Raw genomic sequence first — 23106 nt, 5'->3', positions numbered from 1 at the left:
GTAGGTTTGATCCCTGGCCTTGCTCAGTGGATCCGGCATTGTCGTGAGCTCCAGTGTAGGTTGAAGATGCAGCTCGGATCCTGCGTGGCTCTGGCTGTGGTCCTGTAGGCCAGCAGCTGTAGCTCTAATTCAACCCCTAGCCTGGGAACTTCCATATGCTGCACCTGCGGTTCTAAAAAAAGTCAAAAAAAAAAAAAAAAAGGAAAAGAAAAAACCCCAAAACTTTATATTAGAAAAAAGATAATTACCATTTAAGTATCCCACAAATTTAAAAAACCATTTGAATAATGACATTTAAAAAATTGTTTTCTTTCTCATTTCCTCTAGGGAAAAATAGATGTTATAATTTATTGCCATTAGGATTCTTCTAGTTTAGTCAAGGTTGGTCAATTACAAATTTCCATCTTCTAAAGATTATTGTAAATGAGCTCTAAACAAGGAGATTGCTTTTTAGGAAAATGCGTTAGCTTACCTGAGAAGAGTTAATTTTCTCTTCTGTGTTGAAAGACTTTTTACTACTAGCCTAATGAGTGGAGAGGAGAGGGAAATTGATGGATTAAGATTTTCTCAGCCTTTCTTATAATCTGTGTAGAAAAATAAAAGCATTAAATGCCACTCTATCATTTCTGATTTTTTTGAGACCAGAGAAAAAATGTAAGCATTTTCTACTTATTTGGGTGGGGTGTTTGTTGACTTTATAGAACATTTAAAACTAATGCTGACCAACAATTTTTCACACAAACACTAGTTTCATTATTATTGTATTCATGTGTGGTTGCTTTTAAAATAAGAAGTGATTACTATTTAATTATATCTATGAATATTTCTATTAATAACTTATACCATTATTATACTTTTCAATAATTTTTCATAGTTAGATAAATGAAACACTTGAAAATAACTGGGAAAAATATTCCAAGGGTTTATAAACATTCAAGTGTTTATAAAATTCTGAATTTCTAGAATATTAAACTTTTTGATCTATTAATACATTTCTGCCCAGCCCTTGAGGTATTTAAAATAATATCTAGAAACTTCTATTGAGAGTTTACCATGCAAAAAATCTCTTAAAGTAATATACTAATGTAATGATAATAAGGAGTATTTCCGATAAGCCAAGCAGGATAAGTTTTTCACATTATTCATTTCTCATTACAGCCAAATAATGTTGGTACTATTATTATTCTCACTTTAGTTCGGTGGTTTAGAGAGATTAAATGTATTAGTATCACATAAGCACTAAATGATAAACTGGAATTCAGTTCCAGGCCATATGGCTCCATTGTCAATGATTCAACTACTGTGTTGTATTCTCTCATAGTGCCTAATTGAGGAATAAATACAAATACAGTCTGTGAGAAATTAATTTACAAATCATGCATCCAAGAGATCAAACCCAGTAAGTTTAATCTCTTAAAAAGACAACCCAGCAGAAAATGGGCAAATGATAGGAATAGGCAGTTCACACAAAAGAAACCAGGACTGATGAATGAACTTGAAAAGATGCCCAGACTCTGACTGTTTATCAAGAGAATGCCCAGTAAAAGCAGAGTGAGATAGTATTTCTTATCCATCAGGCTGGCTGAAAGTAAAATGACTGTCAGCAGGGTTGACAAGACACGGATTTAAGAGAACGCTCACTCTACTGCAGTGGGAGTGTAAATTCCCACAACCACTTTGGAGACCATTTGCCAACATGCAAAATATTTCAGGATGTGCATTCGTTTGACTCAGTAATTCCACTTCTAGGAGTATGTACTGTAAAGCAGCTGAAGTCAAAGTGGGGTTCTGGAACTTCTGGGGGGTTCCTAAGGTAGTTTCAAATGATCTATAAGGTGAAAACTATTTTTGTAGTAATATTAAGATGGTATTTGCCTTCTTCACTCTCATTACCTCATGATTACACAGTAGAGTTTTCCAGAAGCTACATTATATCTGATCATTCAGTAGATTGAATTCAAAAACATAAATGAGAATCCACCTTCATTCTACTAAGCCAGATATTTAAGAGATTTGCAGGAATGTGAAACAGTGCCACTCTCCTCACTAACTTATTTTTGTTTTGGAAAATATAGTTATCCTCATAAAAACATATTATTTATATCAGCATTTAATTGAATTATTATTTTAAACAAATAAATACTTTTTAAATGTCTTAATTTTAATCTTTAATATAGTAAATATGGATAGATATAACACACATAAATAAAATCTCTTTGGAATCCTTCAGTAATTTTTAAGTCTGATTTGAGACCGGATAGTTTTTGTTTTTGTTGTTGGCCATCCCGCCATCTTTTTGTTGTTGGAGTTCCTGGGGCCAGGGATCAGATCTGAGCCGCGGCTGCAACCCAAGCCATAGCTGTGGCACTGCCAGATCCTTTAACTAACTGTGCTGGGCCAGGGATTGAACCTTCTTCCCAGTGCTCCCAAGATGCGGACCAAATAGTTTTGAAAATCCTTGCCTTTGTTTATAATCCAGGTGTTCATTGTAAAACTGTAACAGCAAAACATTGTAATCAGTCCAAATGTCCATCAATATGGACATGGTGTCAATTCTATTAATATGGAATGGTGAAATAAATTATAATGTATCTTTATATATACACGCATCTTTGTATATTAATCAGAAAGTATATTTGTCAGATGATCCTTACCTCGTATGTGAGTTAAAATGGTTTTTTGAGAATGTATTTTTCTTTTTACCAGTACATAATAAAATTAAGTGCCACGTTTATTAAGAATTAAATACTAGTTCATAATATTGCAGATTTGTTACCCTTAACCTCAAAGGGTAGAAATAAAAGTGGTGACAGATATAAGCTACTCCATTGGCCTAGAATTGCAGCGTAAGCAGTATTCATAGGACTTGATTTTCAGAACACAGGTTTATTGTTTTATTTCAGGAGTTCTATACTGTGTATATTTTATTGAAAAGGAAGCATCATTTTATTATATCTTTGTATGCACATTTCCACTGTAGTGGCTTCAACAAATAGAAACATTTTTCTCATCTGAAAAATGGAGTTTGGTAGCTGCTGGCTATTGGATGTGATCAAGATCTGTTGATGGTATTTATTCTCTTGCTGCCTCTAAGAAAGTTGAAATGGGCAAAATTAGAAACATAATTGGAAAAAAGAAAGAAGAAAGAGAAGAAAGAAAAAAAAAAAGAAAGAAAAAACGGGGGGGAATGAGTTCCTGCCGTGGCACAGTGGGTTAATGATCTGCCTTGTTTCTGTGGAGGCATCTGTTGGCTCCCTGGCCCGGTGCAGTGGGTTAAGAATCTGGCAGTTGTGGTGTAGGTTGCAGCTCCGACTCGGATTCAGTCCCTGGCCCAGGAACTTCCATATGCCACAGGTGTGGCTGAAAAAGCCGGAGAGAAAAAAGAAATACGATCGATTTTTGTTATTCACCACAAACACTGAATTAGCCAATACTGAACTATTGCTCCTTTGGGATACACAGAATTAGGTTCCTGTAAGTCTCTGGGCACATGTCAATCAATGCATAATCTTGTTGTATGTGTGTTTATGATTAAAGGTACCTTATTCAATATGCATTGTTAATTCAAATTGAACTCATTGAACTCATGGCAAGCCTGAATGAAGCTTATCTAAACACATTTCCTGGGTAACACTCATCAAAGCTTTCTTGTGCTTTGGACACTGGATAGCACTGCGGCCCTCTGCTAGTTGGCTGTTTCACATAGTGAAATCACCAAAGAAAAGCCCAGACATGAGAAAAATGTGGCACTAGATAGGCCATGAAAAGGACACCTGTTTATAGGATGAAAGCTGAAACAAGAAAGCAGCGTGTCACTTTGGGAACCTGTACGTTGTGCGACTTTTTTTCTTTTTTTTTTTTTTTTTTGCCTCTCCACACATATCCACAAATCCCAGCAAAAAATGCTGCAAGTATTGCTTTGGGGTTACAAATCTTAGTGAGTAGGCAGATTTGCAAATAAGAAATCCTTGATTCATGAGGATCAGGTATATCCTGTTACAAGTCATTAGCTAGAACTGGGTGACGGGGCCTGTTCTTAGAGCCACCAGTGGCCACGGAATGTGAGATTTTTACTAGTTTAGACCAGTCATTATTTATCCTCCTGGGCTTGGCGACCTACACTCCCTGCAATCAAGTAATCTTTGCTGTTTCAACCAATGACAGTTCCCTTGGCAGGGAAGAGTGAAGAGGTCATTTGCCAAGCATTGGGCAGCACCTCCCAGATGCCTAATCAGGTATTTGGCATTTGGAAGGGCCCCAGTACATTTTTCTTGAGGAATGAACTGGTTAATGAATGATAGGGTCATTTTCGGAAACAGCCTTTGATTTCTTTCTCATCCCAAAGATTTCTCCATTTTCATCTGAATTTTCTCTTAAAGTGGTATTTTGACTGGCTAACTCCAAATCAATGTTAAAGTTAGTGTAAAAAATAAAGAAAAAAGACCAAAAAAAAAACAAAAAAACAAAAAACAAAACAAACAACGAGTCCCGGTCGTGGTTGCAGGTTCAATCCCTGGCCTTACCCAGTGTGTTGGGGATCCGGCATTGCCCTAAGCTGTGGTGTGGATCACAGACATGGCTCGGATCTGGTGTTGGTGTGGTTGTGGTGTAGGCCAGCAGCTGTAGCTCTGATTTGACCCCTAGCCTGGGAACCTCCATATGCTGTGGGTGTGGCCCTAAAAAGACAAAAGACAAAAAAAAAAAGAGAGAGAGAAAGAAAATTTACTTTATTTGGGTTAACTTCAACTTAAATAAATCAGAAAAGTTTAAAAACATGAAGCATCAGATGAAGTTGAAACAGGTTAGAAAGAGGCTAAGATTTTGATTTTTTGATTATAGAAGTAAAATAATATTATTATATAAATGGAAAAGAGAAAAGGTTTAATGGGGTAAAACTTTTATCTCATATTGTTCATTTTCTGAAATGATTGCTTTTTTTTATTTTGGAAGATATGAAATCTAGAAATATTAGTTTTTAAACTATAATAAGATGATACAGATATCAGTATACAATAGGTTCTCATATATTATCAAGTAGTAAATATTTTACTTTTTAATACCACCATTTGTAGCAATTGCTGGTTAAAAGTAAAATCAATTACTAAAGTACAATTTTGGAGCTCCCATCGTCACTCAGCAGGTTAAGAACCCAATATAGTGTCCCTAAGGATGTGGGTTCACTCCCTGGCCCCTCTCAGTGGGTTAAGGATCTGGTGTTGCCTCAAGCTGTGGTGCTGTGGTGTAGGTCACAGATGTGGCTCAGATCTGATGTAGCTATAGTTGTGGTGTAGGCCTGCAGCTGCATTTCTGATTCAACCTCTAGCCCGGGAACTTTCATATACTGCAGATGTGACCATTAAAAAAAAATACAGTGTCATTTAAATCTTGTTTCAACAAACATGTATTTGTGTTTATTACTATTCCAGACATTGGGAAAAATTGTAATTCAATTTGATTTTTCTGTCTCTTTCTCACTGTGTCCTGCCTTAGACCAAGAGCAATTTAAAGTTATTAAACAATACATATTGCCTTTTCATTAAAGTTTGGTTTTTTGATTATAGAAGTAAAATAATATTATTATATAAATTGGAAAAGAGAAAACAGAGGGGAAATCACCCCAGTTCATATCACCTAAAGATAAATTTCAACAATTTGGTCTATTTCTTTTCAGTCTTTCACACATTACAGAAAGTTAATTTTACAAATTATATGTAATATGAAAAATCTGCTCAACATTCTAGGTAGCCATTATTATTATTATTATTATTATTACTGTTATTATCATATATTAGAATATCTCTAGGGACAGAGAAGTGCATTTATTACTGTCAGTTGCAGAGCAGGAAATGGAACAGCCAGGATTAAAGTATGATTTCCTAGATTCCATAGCTGCCTGCATACTGAGCATGTGTCCAAATTTGAGGGTAAGTGAAAGTCTTCTTCTTGTACATTTCTTTTATTTATTTATTTATTTTATTTTATTTTTTTGTCTTTTTGCCATTTCATGGGCCGCTCCCGCGGCACATGGAGTTTCCCAGGCTAGGGGTCGAATTGGAGCTGTAGCCGCTGGCCTACGCTAGAGCCACAGCAACACGGACTCCTAGCCGTGTCTGCAACACCACAGCTCATGGCAATGCCGGATCGTTAACCCACTGAGCGAGGCCAGGGACCGAACCTGCAACCTCATGGTTCCTAGTCGGATTCGTTAACCACTGCACCACGACGGGAACTCCTTCTTGTACATTTCTGACTTTTGGTGCATTGTCATAGTTCCTGCTGTTCTCCTTAGGCCTTTTGAATGTTTAACATTCTGGTAGTTCTCTTCCCTTTCCATACCCACTCTAAGCAAAAATTCTATTTCAGGAATCTTTTTTTGTTTTTGTCTTTTTAGGGTGAGCCTACTGCATATGGAGGTTCCCAGGCTAGGGGTCTAATTGGAGCTGTAGCTACCGGCCTACACGACAGCCACAGCAACACCACATCCGAGCCATACCTGTGACCTACACCACACCTCACAACAATGCTGGATCCTTAACCCACGGGGTGAGGCCAGGGATCAAACCTGCGTCCTCATGGATGCTAGTTGGATTCTTTTCTGCTGATCCATGATGAGAACTCCTGTTCTCAGAAATCTTAGCTAAGTGTTTAGAGAAAAATAATATGATTATATGATTAAGGTAACTTATACTACGTTGCAAATGACTTTTAGTCATAAGTTTTTTTGGGTAATGTTTATATTTTATCACAAGGTATTATCAAAGTCAGAAGGGTGTTTGATGAGTAGAATATGTGAGGGTAATGTTTTGGGCATGAAAACCCTTGCATGACCCCTGTTAACTCTCATTCAGTGGCTGTCAACTCATGATCATCTTTTAAATTAAAATCATTAAGAATTCATAATTATAATTCATTGGCAGGTGAAACATTTAATTCTATGTCTCTTAAGGACTCCTAAGATTTCTTTACTTTGGGACAAGGTCAGAACAGTGTTTCTTTATAAACTTAAAAGTGCTGTTCTTATCTCCAAAATTGAGGACGAGTTATTTGTAATTCCATCATTGCTTACTTTCAGGCGGACTTGAGGATATTTATGGTTAAAAATTAAAGTGAAGTATTTAACTATAAAATAGGAGAACAAATTTTTAAAGCAGCCAGAGGAGAAAATGGTTTCCAAGCCTTTGAAATGACAGATTAATATAATTAGATAGTGAATTTGACTTTTGAATTTCTCTTTTTTTTGCTTTTTAGGGCTGCACCTGTGGCATATGGAGGTTCCCAGGCTAGGGGTCTAATCGGAGCTACAGCTGCCAGCCTACACCACAGCCACAGCAATGCAGGATCCCAGTCTGAGACCTACACAGCTCATAGCAACTCGGAATCCTTAACCCACTGAGCGAGGCCAGAGATTGAACCCACAACCTTATGGTTCCTAGTCGGATTCATTTCCGCTGTGCTAAAATGGAAACATGCTGCTAATACGTTTCATTTTTTAACTAGAGGTAGCGTGACAGGTAATTCATTTGTAGTGATAAAGTATACCCTGGATTTGAAACCAAGGTGAACCTCTTTTGCCATTTTTAAGGATTAGGTTGTAGAATATTAATGAAAATGTTGACCAGATTTCCTTGTACCTTCTTTGAAATTTTACCCATGGTATTTTATTTTTATGTATACACTATGTGATACTTATGATGACAATACTTGTATATTTAGAAAGTATTTGATTTCAGTCTTTGGGAAAAATCAGGTGATTTTCATCTTTCTCATTAAAAAATTTTAATTTTCGGAGTTCCCGTCATGGCGCAGTGGTTAATGAATCCGACTAGGAACCATGAGGTTGCGGGTTCGGTCCCTGCCCTTGCTCAGTGGGTTAACGACCTGGCGTTGCCGTGAGCTGTGGTGTAGGTCGCAGACGCGGCTCGGATCCTGAGTTGCTGTGGCTCCAGCATAGGTCGGTGGCTACAGCTCAGATTCGACCCCTAGGCTGGGAATCTCCATATGCCGCAGGAGCAGCCCAAAGAAATAGCAAAAAGACAAAAAAAAAAAAAAATTTAATTTTCAAGAAGGCTTAGAGAAATTGAATTCATCTTTTAGACTGATCAGAGTTGAATTAGTAGACAAGGCTAAAGAGTTTCCTATTTAGAAAAGCAGATGTCGCTAGAGCAAATCCCTTTTCAGTAATTCATTTTGGTCACAGCTTTCTTCAGTCTCGTCTGTGTTCTCTCCCTAAAAAACACCTGTCAGTTTCCAGTTTTCAATTATTAGCTGTTAGAGTGACCCACAGCACACAATATCCAATTTTGTAGAGAAACATCTTATAATTAGGAGAGTTTAAACTAAATCTGTACTCTTGTAAAAATGCTAATTTTCTCTTTAACTTGTAAAAGACATTACTTTGCATAAAGCAAGCAGAATATTAGTTGTAATTGTCTTTTAATGTTATTGAAGATGTAACAGCCTTTTCTTATTTTAATTTCCACAAATGAGACTTTCATAAAACGTTTTTAGCTTCTTGATGCACACTACTTTGAAGTTAATAATTCTGATCAAATTAAAAATAGTGATAATACAAACTTTAGTGAAAAACTTATGATGCTAGTCAAATTTTGGAATTAGGAGTTCTCGTTGAGGCTCAATTAGTTAAGGACTCAATGTAGTCTCCATGAGGATGTGGGTTCAATCCCTGGCCTCACTCAGTGGGTTAATGATCTGGTGTTGCTCTGAGCTGCAGCATAGGTCTCAGATCTGGCTCTGATCTGGCATTGTTGTGGCTGTGGTGTAGGCTAGCAGCTGCAGCTCCAGTTTGACCCCTAACCTGGGAACCTCCATATGCTGCAGGTGCGGCCATAAAAAGAAAAAAAACAAAAAAACAAAAAAAAAAACCAAACAACCTTGTTATACTTGATGAAGCACTGTTTCTGGACACTAAGAAACCTAAGAATTTTTTCTGACTTGCCATTCTATTCAGTAACATATCTGAGTTTATATGAACAGGTGATAAGAGCTTCCTTTTTGCTTTTTGGGTGGTGGGGGCCTAAACCTCCTATTTATTTACGTCTGCAGTAATTTCAATATCTTTTTAAAGTTAGAGCTAGAATACTACTATTTGACTCTTAAGAGGAGAGGGTAAAAGAAGTAAATTTAATCACCTTTCTGTTACTGATCCATTCCTTACGTATTTCTTTAGATTCTGTTTTAATCAGAAATTCTAGTTCCGGATGGACTCCTGAGATAATCACTTTGAAAACAGGATGTTTGTGCATTCTGTGAAAACTGTGTATTCTTCACTTTCCTACTCCTCTGAGATTATCATACGTCGCTTTATAACGTGCACAACTTTTGTCGTCCTCAAATTTAGTATATATTTGTTGGTTATACAAGAGAAGCAGAGCCAGGTAATTTTGGAATTAGAAGGAAACTTATTTAACTCAGGCTCCATTGCAGTGCTGGAATTCCCTTTACATTATATCTGCAGATGCACCTCCTAGATTCTTCTTGAACCTGTCAGATGACTGGGGACTCCACCTTCTCACGGCATTTTGATTTTTGAACAGTTGCTGTTGCCACAAAGATCTTTAGACAAACCCTACCTGTCTCTTAACTTCTATTCAGTAGTTCTTGTTTTAGTCTCTGGAGCTACCTAGAATGAGTGATGCTTTTTCTTTAGGGCTACAACTTAATTCTGTTTTTTATTTGACATGTGCATTTCTGATTTTTTTTTTTTAATGGCCACACCCACCTTACATGGAAGTTCCCAGGCCAAGGACTGAATCCCCGCCACAGCTGTGGCAACGCTGGACTGTTTAACTCACTTTGCCTGACTGGGGATCAGACCTGAGTCTCAGTAGCAACTTGAGCTACTTGCAGTTGGATCCTTAACCCATGGTATCATGGTGGGATCTCCATGTGCATTTCTGATTTCTTTTTTAGAGCAAAATGTGGGTTTTTCTTTCAGTTGGAAAGGATGTGTTGATTTTTTTTTTTTCCATGAACTCTTTCGTGGCTATGTTTCTAATACTGATTTTTCTCTCCCACTACTGCCCAAGTTTTTTCTCTGCAAGGAAACCTTACCAGATGCTATTACTCCGAACCTTACCCAAAAGAGAAAAGCAGAAACTCTTCAAAGGCTTAGTGGTCCATCTAATCAAACACACAACTTTTCTCTTGGATTCAGTAGACCTTTTTTTTTTTTTTGGAACTTGAGAACTTATGTGCTTGTTTTCTTAGTTATTTGGTATTTAACCCCAACCGTTGAAATAACTCATGCTAAGGAAGTTTTTTCACACATCAAATGGCAACTGAATTATCCCAATAGTTTGAATTATCTTGCTGAATTTCTGTTAAAATTCATTAAAGCCTGTTGGTGAGAGCTGTGTGAGGGAGAAGACAAATATTTTAGTACTAACTACTGATCATCACTGATCTTTCTGGGTATCTTGATTCTGCTCATTATTTAAAACAATTGAGATGAAACGTTTTGTATAATTGGGGATCTTTACTTGCAAGCAATAGAAATAGCCCCGGAATAACTTAGACAAGAAAAAGAAAAATGGGAGTTCCTGTCGTGGCTCAGCAGAAACAAACCTGACTAGCACCCATGAGGATGCAGGTTTGATCCCTAGCTTTGCTCAGTGGGTTAGGGATCCGGTGTTGCCATGAGCTGTGCTGTAGGTCGAAGATGCTGCTTGGATCTGGTGTTGCTTCAGCTGTGGTGTAGACTGGCAGCTGTCGCTTCAATTTGACCCCTCACTTGGGAACCTCCATATGCCGTGGGTGCAGCCTTAAAAAAAGGAAAAAAGAAAAAGAAAGCAAGAAAGCAAGCAAGCAAGCAAGCAAAAGGGAAATGAGGGAAAACCTGAGGTGCCAGGTGTCAGGAAAGCAGGATTCAGGGAGCTCCAGGGACCTCATCCTCAGGAGGCTTCCTGCAGAAAGCATCCTGTCCCAGTTCTGGCTGCAGTTCTCAGACTGGCTGACGGGCCTTCTGCCGAGCATCTTTTGGCTGTTTGGGGCAGCTTCTGTTTTCAAGTCTATTGGAAACCCTTCTTTGTTTTCTCCTACAAATAGCTGATTGAATTCAGGTCTTGAAGCAATTAGAGATTTTTTTTTCCTGCTAATATTTTTGGGTTTGTTGTAGATATTTTCTAGGGTGAGGAGTGATGGTTAGCTTTTCCTATTTCCTCCTTGCTCTGTCATTTTTTTAATGGGAAAGTTAAGGAGATTAAAAAAATTATACCACTGTGGTCAACATAAACATTTAAAGGTCTAAATGTTCCTTTATTGCTTTGGCTTTATCTCACATTTTGATTTTTTCATTATTTCTTTTCTGATTTTCATGACAGTTCTTTGATCCTTGAATTATATAGGAGTAAGCTTTTAAATTTCCATAAATATGAGATTTCACTGGATTTATTTTTGTTACAGATTTTTCTAATTTAATTCTGTTGTGGTTGGAGAAAATGATCTGTATAATACTGATTCTCTGGGATTTTAGAGATTTGCTTGGTGGCCTAGTATGTGGTCACATTTTATAAATGGCCAGTGGGTGCCTGAGAAGAATATGTGAAAACACTTTCATGTAAAAGATGCATGGATCTGTGTATTGCATGATATCAGGTGAATGCTAGAGCTCCTTGCTCTTAATTTTTTTTAAATTTTTAAATTGTTTTTACTTTTAAGGGCCACACCTGCAGCAAATGGAGGTTCCCAGGCTAGGGGTCAAATCGGAGCTCCAGCTGCTGGCCTACACCACAGCCACAGCAACACAGGATCTGAGCCCTGTCTGCGACCTACACCACAGCTCAAGGCAATGGTGGATCCTTAACCCACTGAACAAGGCCAAGGATCAAACCCACGTCCTCATGGATGCTAGTCAGATTTGTTTAACTGCTGAGCCATGTGGGGAACTCCCATTTGGGCTTTCTTTCCTCCTCAGGCGATTTGGGGAGCCATAACTTTGATGCGTATCAATTTCCCATGTTGAAAGTAGCAATTGAACTTAATGGAAATTGAAAATCATTTCCCAGAAGGAGTATATTATAGTTCAACTATATGACACATTTAAACTTGTGAAGTTTTTGTGTTTGAAGTGTATAGATTCCTTTGAGTTAGTTGATGGGCTGGCTTCTGAACTTCCTATGGAGAGCTTAAACAACTCTATGCCGTGAAATTTTGTGCCTGAGTGGAATGCTGAATTTTCATTAAATTTCTGTTAAAAAGAACATTGGTGGTGATCGTTACAATGACAGTGTCAGTGTACTTGATGCTACGGAACCGTACACTTAAATGTGGTTAGAATGGTTAATTTCATGTCATGTATATTTTCCTACAATAGAAAAAAGAAAAAAAAAAAAAGGACACTGGTTGGTTTGTACACGTCGAACATTGAAAGGTGTTCGTCACTACACTCTAATCTAGATCCAGTGGACGCGCAGATGGAGTGAGCAGAACATAGGGGCGTCAGCGTGTTGACTTATGTGTCTTTCGCCCTCATTTCCTAATGTGAACTTTATTTTTTAACAGGAAGGAGAAGCTGATGCGATGTTCTCAATGCCGAGTTGCCAAATACTGTAGTGCCAAGTGTCAGGTAAGAATGTTCTGCCTCATGTAAAATCTGTGGGTTCCCTTCTCTTAAATTTGTTCTCCATTATGCCTGTTGGCTTACTTCTGTTTCTTCATAATCTTTGATTTATGTTAACCTGTAAACCTTCAATTTAAAAGTAATATATGTCTATAATATATTCATAACATAGGTGTGTATATATAAAGGCTACCTAGGTAGTATATATACCTCGGAAAAAAAGTTTGCCGGGTACCCCTCTTCATCTTCTTGTCTTCTTGACCACAGTCCTGTTTCCCAGAGGTAACCATCATGGTTAAATTTCTTGTGTATCTTTGTGGCATTTTTCTGTGCAGACACATACATACATCTTTCTACTTTGTTTTAAAAAACAGATACAGGTCATTCTGGCAGAAATTCTTTTTTTTTTTTTTTTCTGGCACAAATTCTTGTGTAACCTGATTTTCTCTTTCTTACTAATCTATCTAGAAGAACAGTTTCTAGATCTTTTTCTGACAGTCATCTTGATTATTCTGTCGTAGGAATGTCCTACAATCATACTTTCCCCACTAATGAAGGCATATTTCCCCCCTGATATTTGGTAATACCAGTAGTGCCCCAAGCATCTGGTCATGCACATTTCTGCACACTTGTGCAAATTAACCATAGGATAAATGCTTGCCTGTTGTAGTGATTAGCAAATGGATATACGCATTCTGAATTTGTAAAAGTAGTGCCCAGTTGCCTTCCAAGAGTTTGAGTTAATTTACAGCAACTAACAGTCAATGAGCGTACTTGCTGTTAACCTCTTTGAAATTCTTTAAAGGATGTATAATTAACATTCAACATGACCTTTTCGTCTAACCTTATGATTAATCATTTAATAAGAAATGTAATTACGCTGTAATGAATTGTGTCATAATAAAAAGTCTAACCAGAGGTTTTGTGTCTGTGTCACTTGCCACTCACCCTCCACCCATTGTTTTTGCTTCTTCTTTTGGGATGCATGTGTAAGTTCCTCTTTTTTCTTTTTAAAAAATCTAGACCATACTTAATCTGAAGGATTTGCTGCCATCTCACTTTTTCTTTGAATGTAATTTCTTCAGGAGTTCCTGATGTGGCACAGTGGAAATGAATCCGACTAGCATCCATAAAGTAGTGGGTTCGATCCCTGGCCTCTCTCAGTGGGTTAAGGATCTGGTGTTGCCATGAGCTGTGGTGTAGGTTGCAGTCGAAGCTGGGATCTGGCATTGTTGTGGCTGTGGTGTAGGCCGGTGGCTACAGCTCCGATGAGACCCCTAGCCTGGGAACCTCCATATGCTGAGGGTGTGGCCCTAAAAGAGAAAGAGATAAAAGAAAAAAAAATTTCTTCAGACTGAAAATACAGTGATCTCAATGGAAAAGAAACGAAAACATGTAATAGTCAGGAGACCCAAGTTTTAATGACAGTTCTGCCAGTAGCTAGTTAAATTATCCCAGAGAAAGCCCTTAAATTCTCAGTTCCCTAGTCTTTACTACTAATTTTTTTTTTTTTTTTTTGTCTTTTTAGGGCCACACCTGAGACATATGGAGGTTCCCAGGCTAGGGCTCTAATTGGAGCTGTAGCCACTGGCCTACACCAGCTCACGGCAACGTCAGAACCTTAACCCACTGAGCGAGGCCAGGGTTCAAACCCATAACCTCATGGCTCCAAGTCAGATCCGTTTCTGATGTGCCACAACGGGAACTCCATATTCTGTTTATTCTTAGCAAGAATCCTGAGAGGACTATTATTATTATGCTTATTATACTAATAAGGACACTGAGGTACAGAATGGCAAGCAGCCTGCCAAGCATTCTATGCATTCTGTGGCTAGTAGGCTCTACAGTTTGGGAAATGAACCAGTGTAGTCAGAATCCAAACTTTTTTTTTTTTTTTTTTGGTTTTTTTGCCTTTTCTGTGGCTGCTCCCTCGGCATATGGAGGGTCCTAGGCTAGGGGTCTAATTGGAGCTGTAGCCACCGGCCTCCACCACAGCCACAGCAACGCGGGATCCGAGCTGCGCCTGCAACCTACACCACAGCTCACGGCAATGCTGGATCCTGAACCCACTGAGGAAGTCCAGGGATCGAACCCACAACCCCATGGTTCCTAGTCTGATTCGTTAACCACTGAGCCACGACGGGAACTCCCAGAATCCAAACTTTTAATTTCTCTTCTAAATCTAAATTTCATTCTTGTCCTAACAGTCTGACTAGGTGTAGTTTTCCATTTTCTGTTGTATTCTTTTCCCTCCTGGCCTTGGTTGTCTTTTATTTTTAATAAGGATGCACCCTATCCCCAAGGAACACAAAACAAAAAATATGGTAATAGAAAGTTGGAATCAACACTTTCCTAATAAAAAAAGAGAATGTGAAGAAGAATTGAATGATTTTTTTTTACCTCATTTTGTAAACCAAAAAGTCTATCCAAGTTAGAAAGATAACAGATTTATGTAAGATCATTAGCAATAATAGCAACAAAAAGCAAGAAAAAGAAAACAAAGCCATGCCTTTTCTGCAGAATAAATTTCAGGAAGACAGTCGTATGGTGATGTTTTAGGTATTTTATTCATGTGACACTGGGCTACCTGTTTCAGGGAACTTCAAGTTAAGAAGACCACCTCGTGGAACCAAACAAATCGTCGTATTACTTGATCCAAATTTTCTAGACGAGTTTCCTTTCTATTCTCAATGACCTAAACATTTACTTTTATCTTCCTTTGTTTTTATGTATGTTTTTATCCCCAAAGCTACCTCTACCTTTTGCGGTACACTCACGGGAAAAAATAATAATAATAATAAAAAAAAAGCAAAACCCATTATCTGATTAGAATGAGTAGAGGGAGTCTGATGGGTAGGTATGTCATTTTGATTCATTATAGTTCATGTATTTTTACCACATACATTAGCCGTTTACTGTAGCATCAATAATAATGTCGTCATATATAACACAGCTAGTGCATATGCTGTGTGTGTCAGGGGATGGTGTGTGTGTGTGTGTGTGTAGAGGTGGGATGGGAGTCAGAGAATGGCTAGAACATATGCATTTAAACTGCTCTGTTTAGCTCACCCTTAAGGTACAGCATTAAACATTGTAATTATTGTGGTACCTACACAGCAGCCTCAAATTAAACTGACAAACTGAACTATGAACAGTAATGAACAAAAGCACTTGGAATGGAAATTGATATAGAGAATGTGAATTCATAGCATAAAATCTATGATATGCTTACCCTAAGGGGACATAACTTTTGTTCATAGCTTAGCATTTGATGTGCGGGGCTACAGCATCAATGAGTTGTCTGTGTGAGGCTGGGGTGTTATAGGGTACAGTGTCCCTTGTGCCCATAGGAAAGTATCTGTGCCATCGTTTTTCGCACTTTTTTTTTTTTTTTTGTGCTTTTTTAGGGCTGCACTCGTGGCACATGGAAATTCCCAGATTAGGGGTTGAATCAGAGCTACAGCTGCAGGCCTACACCACAGCCACAGCAACTCGGGATCCAACCCACATCTGTGACCTACACGACAGCCCACGGCAATGGCGGATCCCTGACCCACTGAGCGAGGCCAGGGATTGAACCTGCATCCTCATAGATACTAGTTTCTGCTGCACCGCAAGGGGAACTCCTCATACTTCATTTTTAAACATATGCAATATAAGGATACATTTGCATTATAAAAATTAGCACAATATAGGAGTTCCCATCGTGGCACAGTGGTTAATGAATCTGTCTAGGAGCCATAAGGTTGCAGGTTTGATCCCTGGCCTTGCTCAGTGGGTTAAGGATCTGGCATTGCTGTGAGCAGTGGTGTAGGTCACAGACTCGGCTCGGATCCTGCATTACTCTGGCTCTGGTATAGGCCGGTGGCTACAGGTCTGGTTAGACTCCTAGCCTGGGAATCTCCATATGCTGATGGAGTGGCCCTAGAAAAGGCATAAAGACAAAAAAAAAAAAAAAAAAAATTAACACAATATAGACTAATACAGAATAAAAACTAACAGTCTTTCTCTAGCATTCTTCCCTCATTCCTGTTTCTCTTTTCCAGAGGGAATGTCTTTGTGTTTGTTTTGGGAGTGGAGGATATACACCAAATTCTTCATACACAGAGTTCATGTATATATTTACTGCTAGGTACAGTACTATTTCTGATGCTGGCCAAAATATTTTTTTCATCAGTAGCTTTGCATTCCTCTGTGTATACATTATTGGGAGGTGTCATATAATTCAATAGAGGGTTACATATGGGAACTAGTCTTACTTCTATATCGGCATAATCAGAACATCACAGATAATTATGAGATCTAAGAGGAGGAGCAGGCTAAGTTTTCTTATCAAAAAGCATCCTCAAACTTTGTAAAATTGATAGCAAGTAAACCATTTTCTGGCAAATTCACCAATTGTTCTTTCATCTCTGCTGGATTTAATTTGATTCATAATATGTACATTTCTAATTGAATTAATTGCTAAGCAAAATAAGCAGCTGAATACCACATCAAATTGCAGTTTATATACTTTTAAAAAGTACTATATTAGCAGAAAGAGACTCTATTTTATGTTGGTAATTATAGACCTCTTTAAAAATGTGAATCATATTTTTGAGATTGCCTTTTATGTTTAGTTCTAAAATGATTTGATTCATTTTTGATGAATCCCACATTAGTAAGCACTTAACAGGGGGATTTAATAAGGTGGTTTCTAGAATATTGTACCCAAAGTGATGATAACACAGAAAACCAAGCCTTTTGTTTATTTTATGAATAGATGCACGCCAGGCTTCATACCGATAGGACATGCGCTGTGCGTGCCAGAGAAGTTAGTTTCATATCTCATTTAAAAAAAAATAGTGTATAAAGGTTAAAAATATTTGATCATATTTGACTTTTTGATTTCTGCAAGTGTTTGTGGCCCTTAGCTTTTCTTTTCTCACTTTACATTTGCCTGCAGAGTGAACCCATCTACCCCCATGACTTCAGTGGGCATCTGTATGTTAATTATTCTTGAGACGCCGTCTCTAGCCTCCTCCTTTCTCCTGAACACCAGACCTATTTCTTACAGGGGCACACCTCTCCTTGGGTGTTGCGCTGGAATCCCAAATGCCATGTATCTATACCCAAGTGCATTATCTTCCCCCAAACCTGCTCTCCTCCACGTTTTTCAGCCTCAGTAAATAATCTCACCAACCACTCAGCAGTCCCGGGTGCCTAGGGTGAGCTCATCTCTGATTTACATTCTTTCTTGGCCCCACATCCCATTAGTCACCAGGTCCTACTGATTTTATCACCTCAAGATCTGAATTCATTTACTTCTTTCTAGCTTTTCTGGTTTTTTTTTTTTTTTTTTTTTTTTGGTTTCTAGGGCTGTACCCTTGGCATATGGAGTTCCCAGGCTGAGGTCGAATCAGAGCTATAGCTGTCAGCTCACCCACAGCTACAGCAACACAGGATCCCTGCCACATCTGCAGCCTACACCACAGCTCACGGCAACGCCATATCCTTAACCCACTGAGGGAGGCCAGGGATCAAACCTGCATCCTCATGGATACTAGTCGGGTTCGTTTCCCTTGAGCCATAATGGGAACTTCCCTCTCTAGCTTTTCTACCACTACTCTTGTGCTCGTTGCCGTGATCTCTTTCCTAGGTTATCGGCAGTCTTTAAACTCTCACCAGCTTCTATTCTGTTTTCTAACCGGGAACCAGAGTGGTTATTTTATTCTAGAATGTTAGCATAATCTCTTACCAGCCTGAAACCCTGCCTTTCAGCGCCCCCAGGATGAAATTCGAACTCACAGACTAGCACATACTCACTTCTGGTCCTTTGGTTTTTTATAAGTAAGTCCCTAGGCCTGGATCAGACCTCTCCCCTTAGCTGCTGAACCCTAATATTTATCCATTAGAACACAGATTAAAAGTCACTCCCGGAGTTCCTGTCGTGGCGTAGCTGAAACGAATCCGACTAGGAACCATGAGGTTGTGGGTTCGATCCCTGGCCTTGCTCAGTGGATTAAGCATCTGGTGTTGCCGTGAGCTGTGGTGTAGGTCACCAGCATGGCTCAGATCTGGCATTGCTGTGGCTCCGGCGTAGGCTGGCAGCAACAGCTCCAATTAGACCCTTAGCCTGGGAACCTCCATATGCCACAGGTGTGGCCCTATAAAGTCAAGAGAAAAAAAAAATAAATAAATAAATAAGGAATAAATAAAAGTCACTCCCTTCTTTCCTAAACCCTAGAGGTGAGTTTGTGTCCTTCCTTTATTATTACAGAAATCCGATGGTATTAATTCTTGAGTTAATTGCCTCTTGCTGCAGTTAGATGTCAGGCTCCTGGAGGGTGTGCTCGTTTCATGGTTCACTGCTGCAGATGAAGTATCATTTGTTGAGTGAATGAATGAATAAATACCTTCATTGGTGATAAATGTTGAATTAGATTTTTTTTTTTAAGGGCCACAGGTGCAGCATATGGCAGTTCCCAGGCTAGGGGTTGATTGAGAGCTGTAGCTGCCGGCCTGCACCATATCCTCAGCAACACCAGATCTGAGCTGCGTCTGCAACCTTCACCACAGCTTGCAGCAATGCCAGATCCTTAACCTGCTGAGCAAGGCCAGGGATCAAACCTGCCTCCTCATGGATACTAGTTGGGTTAGTTTCTGCTGTGCCACAACGTGGACTCCAAAACAATCTTTTATCAGATTATTTTATAAAATATGATCCCTACAAGCCAAAATGACTGACTTACAATTAAATGATGCTTATAAATCTTAACTTTCTTGCCCTGCTTTATGCAGTACTGTAAAGTTATGTGTTTTGGGTGTCTTTTTGTTAGGTTCATTTCTGGTTAGCTGGAAAATAGAGAAATTTAGTGGTTAACTGGAAAATAGAGAAATTTGACAAACTGAGAGTTTGTTAAAAACATTTTGCGCTAGTTCATTGCACACCTGGTTCTCAGAATTTTTAAGAGCTAATTATTGGTAATTTTTTTTTTGGGGGGGGTCTTTTTAGGGCCGCACCTACAGCATATGGAGGTTCCCAGGCTAGGGGTCGAATACTGAGCTATAGCTGCCGGCCTACGCTATAGCCACAGCAATGCCAGATCCGAGCTGCATCTGTGACCTACACCACAGCTCACAGCAATGCAGTTCCTTGACCCACTGAGCGAGGCCAGGGATCAAACAGCAACCACATGGTTCCCAGTCAGATTCGTTTCCGCTCGCCACGATGGGAACTCTTAATTATTAATAAATTTAAATTAAACTTCTTTGGGGGAAAAAGGGAGTTGGATAATGTTGGATGCATGTCATATACATTTGTTCAAGCCCGTAGAATGTTCAGTACCAAGAGTGAAGCCTGATGTACACTGTGGACCTTGGGTGGTGATGATGTGTTAAGGTCAGTGCGTCGGTTTTAACACAGGCCCCACTGTGATGGGGGTGCTGGTAAGCAGAGGGGGCTCTGCCTGTGCTGAGGCAGAGAGTACAGGGGACTTTCTCAGTTTTGCTATGAACTTAAAATTGTTCTGAAAATTCAAGTCTTCAAACATTAATATGAGGGGAAAAAAAGGAGTTGGAGAAGAGGCCACTGAGTTAAGACATGAGGATATGATAATGGATTCATCCATCCATTAATTTACCCAGCAAATATTAGTGCCAATTCTTGGACTTTTCTAGGCTCTGGCCCAATATCATTGGACAAGACACAGAAAACCTTTACCATTATGGAACTTTTATTTTGTTTGTGGGACTGATATATAGTATTATCTTATTTTTATGTCAAAAATAAAGGGGATAAGAGAAAACGATAGGTATTGGGAGACTATTATTATATATGAATGTGTGTGAGTCTGTACCTATACACATATGCACATATGCTTATCTATACTTATTTATTTATTTTTGGTCTTTTTGTCTTTTTAGGGCCGCACCCACAGCATATGGAAGTTCCCAGGTTAGGGGTCCAATTGGAGCTGTAGCCACCGGCCTACGCCACAGCCACAGCAACTTGGGATCCGAGCCGTGTCTTTGACCTACACTACAGCTCACGGCAACGCTGGATCCTTAACCCACTGAGTGAGGTCAGGGATCGAACCCTCGTCGTCATGGATGCTAGTCAGGTTCACTAACCGCTGAGCCAGGATGGGAACTGCCATATCTATATTTATCTTATACATCTAATATGTAAGAGGAGATAGATATACCTATCTATCTTGAGAAAGAGAGATGTACCTATATCTGTAGGGAGATAACTATTTCTATATCTGTCTGAGACCTCTTGGGAGGTGCATTTGAGTGGAGGCCTGAAAGAATTAGTCAAGAGGAAGATGGGAGAGTTTCAGGTTGGATGCAGATCACCAAAAGGAAAAAGCAGGAATAACTATGCTGTGGCCAGGGGAGGGGCCAGTATGGTGGACCTGAGTATGTGACAAAGGGAGTTGTAGGCAATAAGATTTGAGAGATGAAGCGGGGATGGGGTGGCGGTTGGCCAGGTTATGAGGCCATTGTGTTAAAAATATACATTTTGTTCTATGTGTGATCAGCTGCTGCTGTAGAGTTCGAGGAGGGGGGAAGAGGATCAGTATTATGGACTGATTGAGGGTTTTTTTTTTTCTTTTCACGGCCACATCTGCAGCATATGGAAGTTCCCAGGCCAGCGGGTTGAATTGGAGCTGTAGGCCTATACCACAGCCATGGCAACACCTGATCCAGGCTGCATCTGCGACCCATGCTACAGCTTGTGGCAATGCTGGATCCTTAACGCACTGATGGAGGCCAGGGATCGAACTTGCATCCTCAGAGAGACAATATCGGGTCCTTAACCTGCTGAGCCATAACAAGAACTGCCTGGTTGAGATTTTAAAGGAATCTTTCTGAGTGCTGTGGGCATAGGTTATAGGAGGGCAAGGGTAGATGCTGTGAAACCAGTTAGGAGGTTGTCACTGTAGACTGGTTGCCATCTGATGGTGGCTAGACTAGAGCAGTAACAGCAGAGAGGATTGTTAGATTTGGAGTATCTTTTGAAGGAAGAACTGACTGAAGCGGCTCATGGATGCTTTCATGCATTCATTCATTGATTCAAGTTGAGAACTCAGCAGATGCCAGGTCCTGAGCTAGTCCAAAGCACTATGGCTTGGATGAGATGGCAGCAGGAGGTGGTAAGAAATTGTGGGATTCGAGACCTATTTAGAAGGTGTAGCTGAAAGAGTTTGCTCATAGGGTAGATATAAGTGATGTGACAAAGAAGAAGATAGACTTTTCAGAGACAGGGCTTTTAAGTTTCTGGCCTGAGCACCTTTGGGTGAATGGCGGTGCCATTTAGTGACCGATAGAAATCTTAATGAAGAGCAGGTTCTGGAAGGAGAATTCCAATGTACACATCTTGAGTTTGTGCCTGTTGAACACACACATGGAGATGTTGATTGGCAACTGGATATCCTTGTTCAGAGGGAAGGGGGCTAGGACTATATGAAAAATATGTAGGGGAGTGAATCTGGGGATAGCAAGGGAAAGAGAAGAATAGGAACGACTCCTTGGTTTTTGGCTTTAGCAACTGGGTAGATTCCATTTAGTAACATGAGGACGACAGTGTGCCGCACCGAGTCTTGGGTGGAAAATTCTGCTTCGGCCGTGTTAGATTTGTGATGACTTTTATGCGTCTACTGGGCCCAGTTTCCTTTTCATGTGTCTATAGCTTTAAACACTATGCGTAAGCCTCCATTTATGTTCTATCAATTATAGACAATATCTCTCACCCTCCTGCTTTCAAGGTGAAGATATCAGTATCCCCACTCTTTCTTCTATCTCTTCTCGCTCTGTCCTCCATAATTTGCCAGCTGTGCTTTTACTTTCATATTGTCAAGGTTATTGATATTTCTATTCTGTTTTAGAACACAACATTAAGCCCTGCGTATGAATTGATTTTAAAAGTTCAAAATCCTTAAGAAGCCATAATAAGTGATTTTTTTTTTGTGGTTGGCCTTTTTAGGGCTGCACCCCTGGCATATGGAGGTTCCCAGGCTAGGGGTTAAATTGAAGCTGTCGCTGCCAGCATACACCAGAGCCACAGCAACGCCAGATCTGAGCCACATCTGCGACATACACCACAGCTCACAGCAACACCGGATCCTTAACCTACTGATAGGCCAGGAATCAAACCCATGTCCTCATGGATACTAGTCAGATTCGTTGCCACTGAGCCACAATGGGAACTCCCTCATAATAAGTGATTTTTGAAATAGCCCTTTGTAGATTCAGATTTAGTGCAGTCTTGTTCAAAGTTCCACAGACTGATCAGCTGACTGAAATTTATATGGGAAGGCCAAAGATTTAAACTGAGTCCTTTATATAACAGAAGAGACAAATTGGAGGGCTTAGGCCACTTGATTTAAACACTCTAAAGCTCCAGGAATGAAGACAGTGTATTATTGGCATTAGGCTAGGCTTATAGAGCAGTGAATAGAGTCCAGAAACTGGCCTGGCTGTTCGGTGTTTTTTTGTGTGACAGTCCGATGGGGCCGCAAGAGGGGACTTGGAGAGACTCAGAC

General features: G+C 39.5%; 1 protein-coding gene across 2 annotated transcripts in view; it reads left to right on the top strand.

The window, feature by feature from the left end:
• SMYD3 (SET and MYND domain containing 3) overlaps positions 1–23106 on the top strand; it is a 752343-nt gene that overhangs the window by 140495 nt on the left and 588742 nt on the right. For both annotated transcript variants that reach the window (NM_001160092.2, XM_084978703.1), the window contains 1 exon segment: positions 12520–12583. In NM_001160092.2, coding sequence (NP_001153564.2) covers positions 12520–12583 — 64 coding nt within the window.

This window comes from Sus scrofa, chromosome 10, assembly GCF_054392235.1.
Source record: "Sus scrofa isolate SSC_HxYL_T2T_F1_AM1 chromosome 10, Sscrofa_HxYL_maternal_Yorkshire_Landrace_v2.0, whole genome shotgun sequence".
Taxonomy (NCBI): Eukaryota; Metazoa; Chordata; class Mammalia; order Artiodactyla; family Suidae; genus Sus; species Sus scrofa.
Note: the sequence above shows the minus strand (reverse complement) of the source record. Positions and strands in the feature narration are given on the sequence as shown.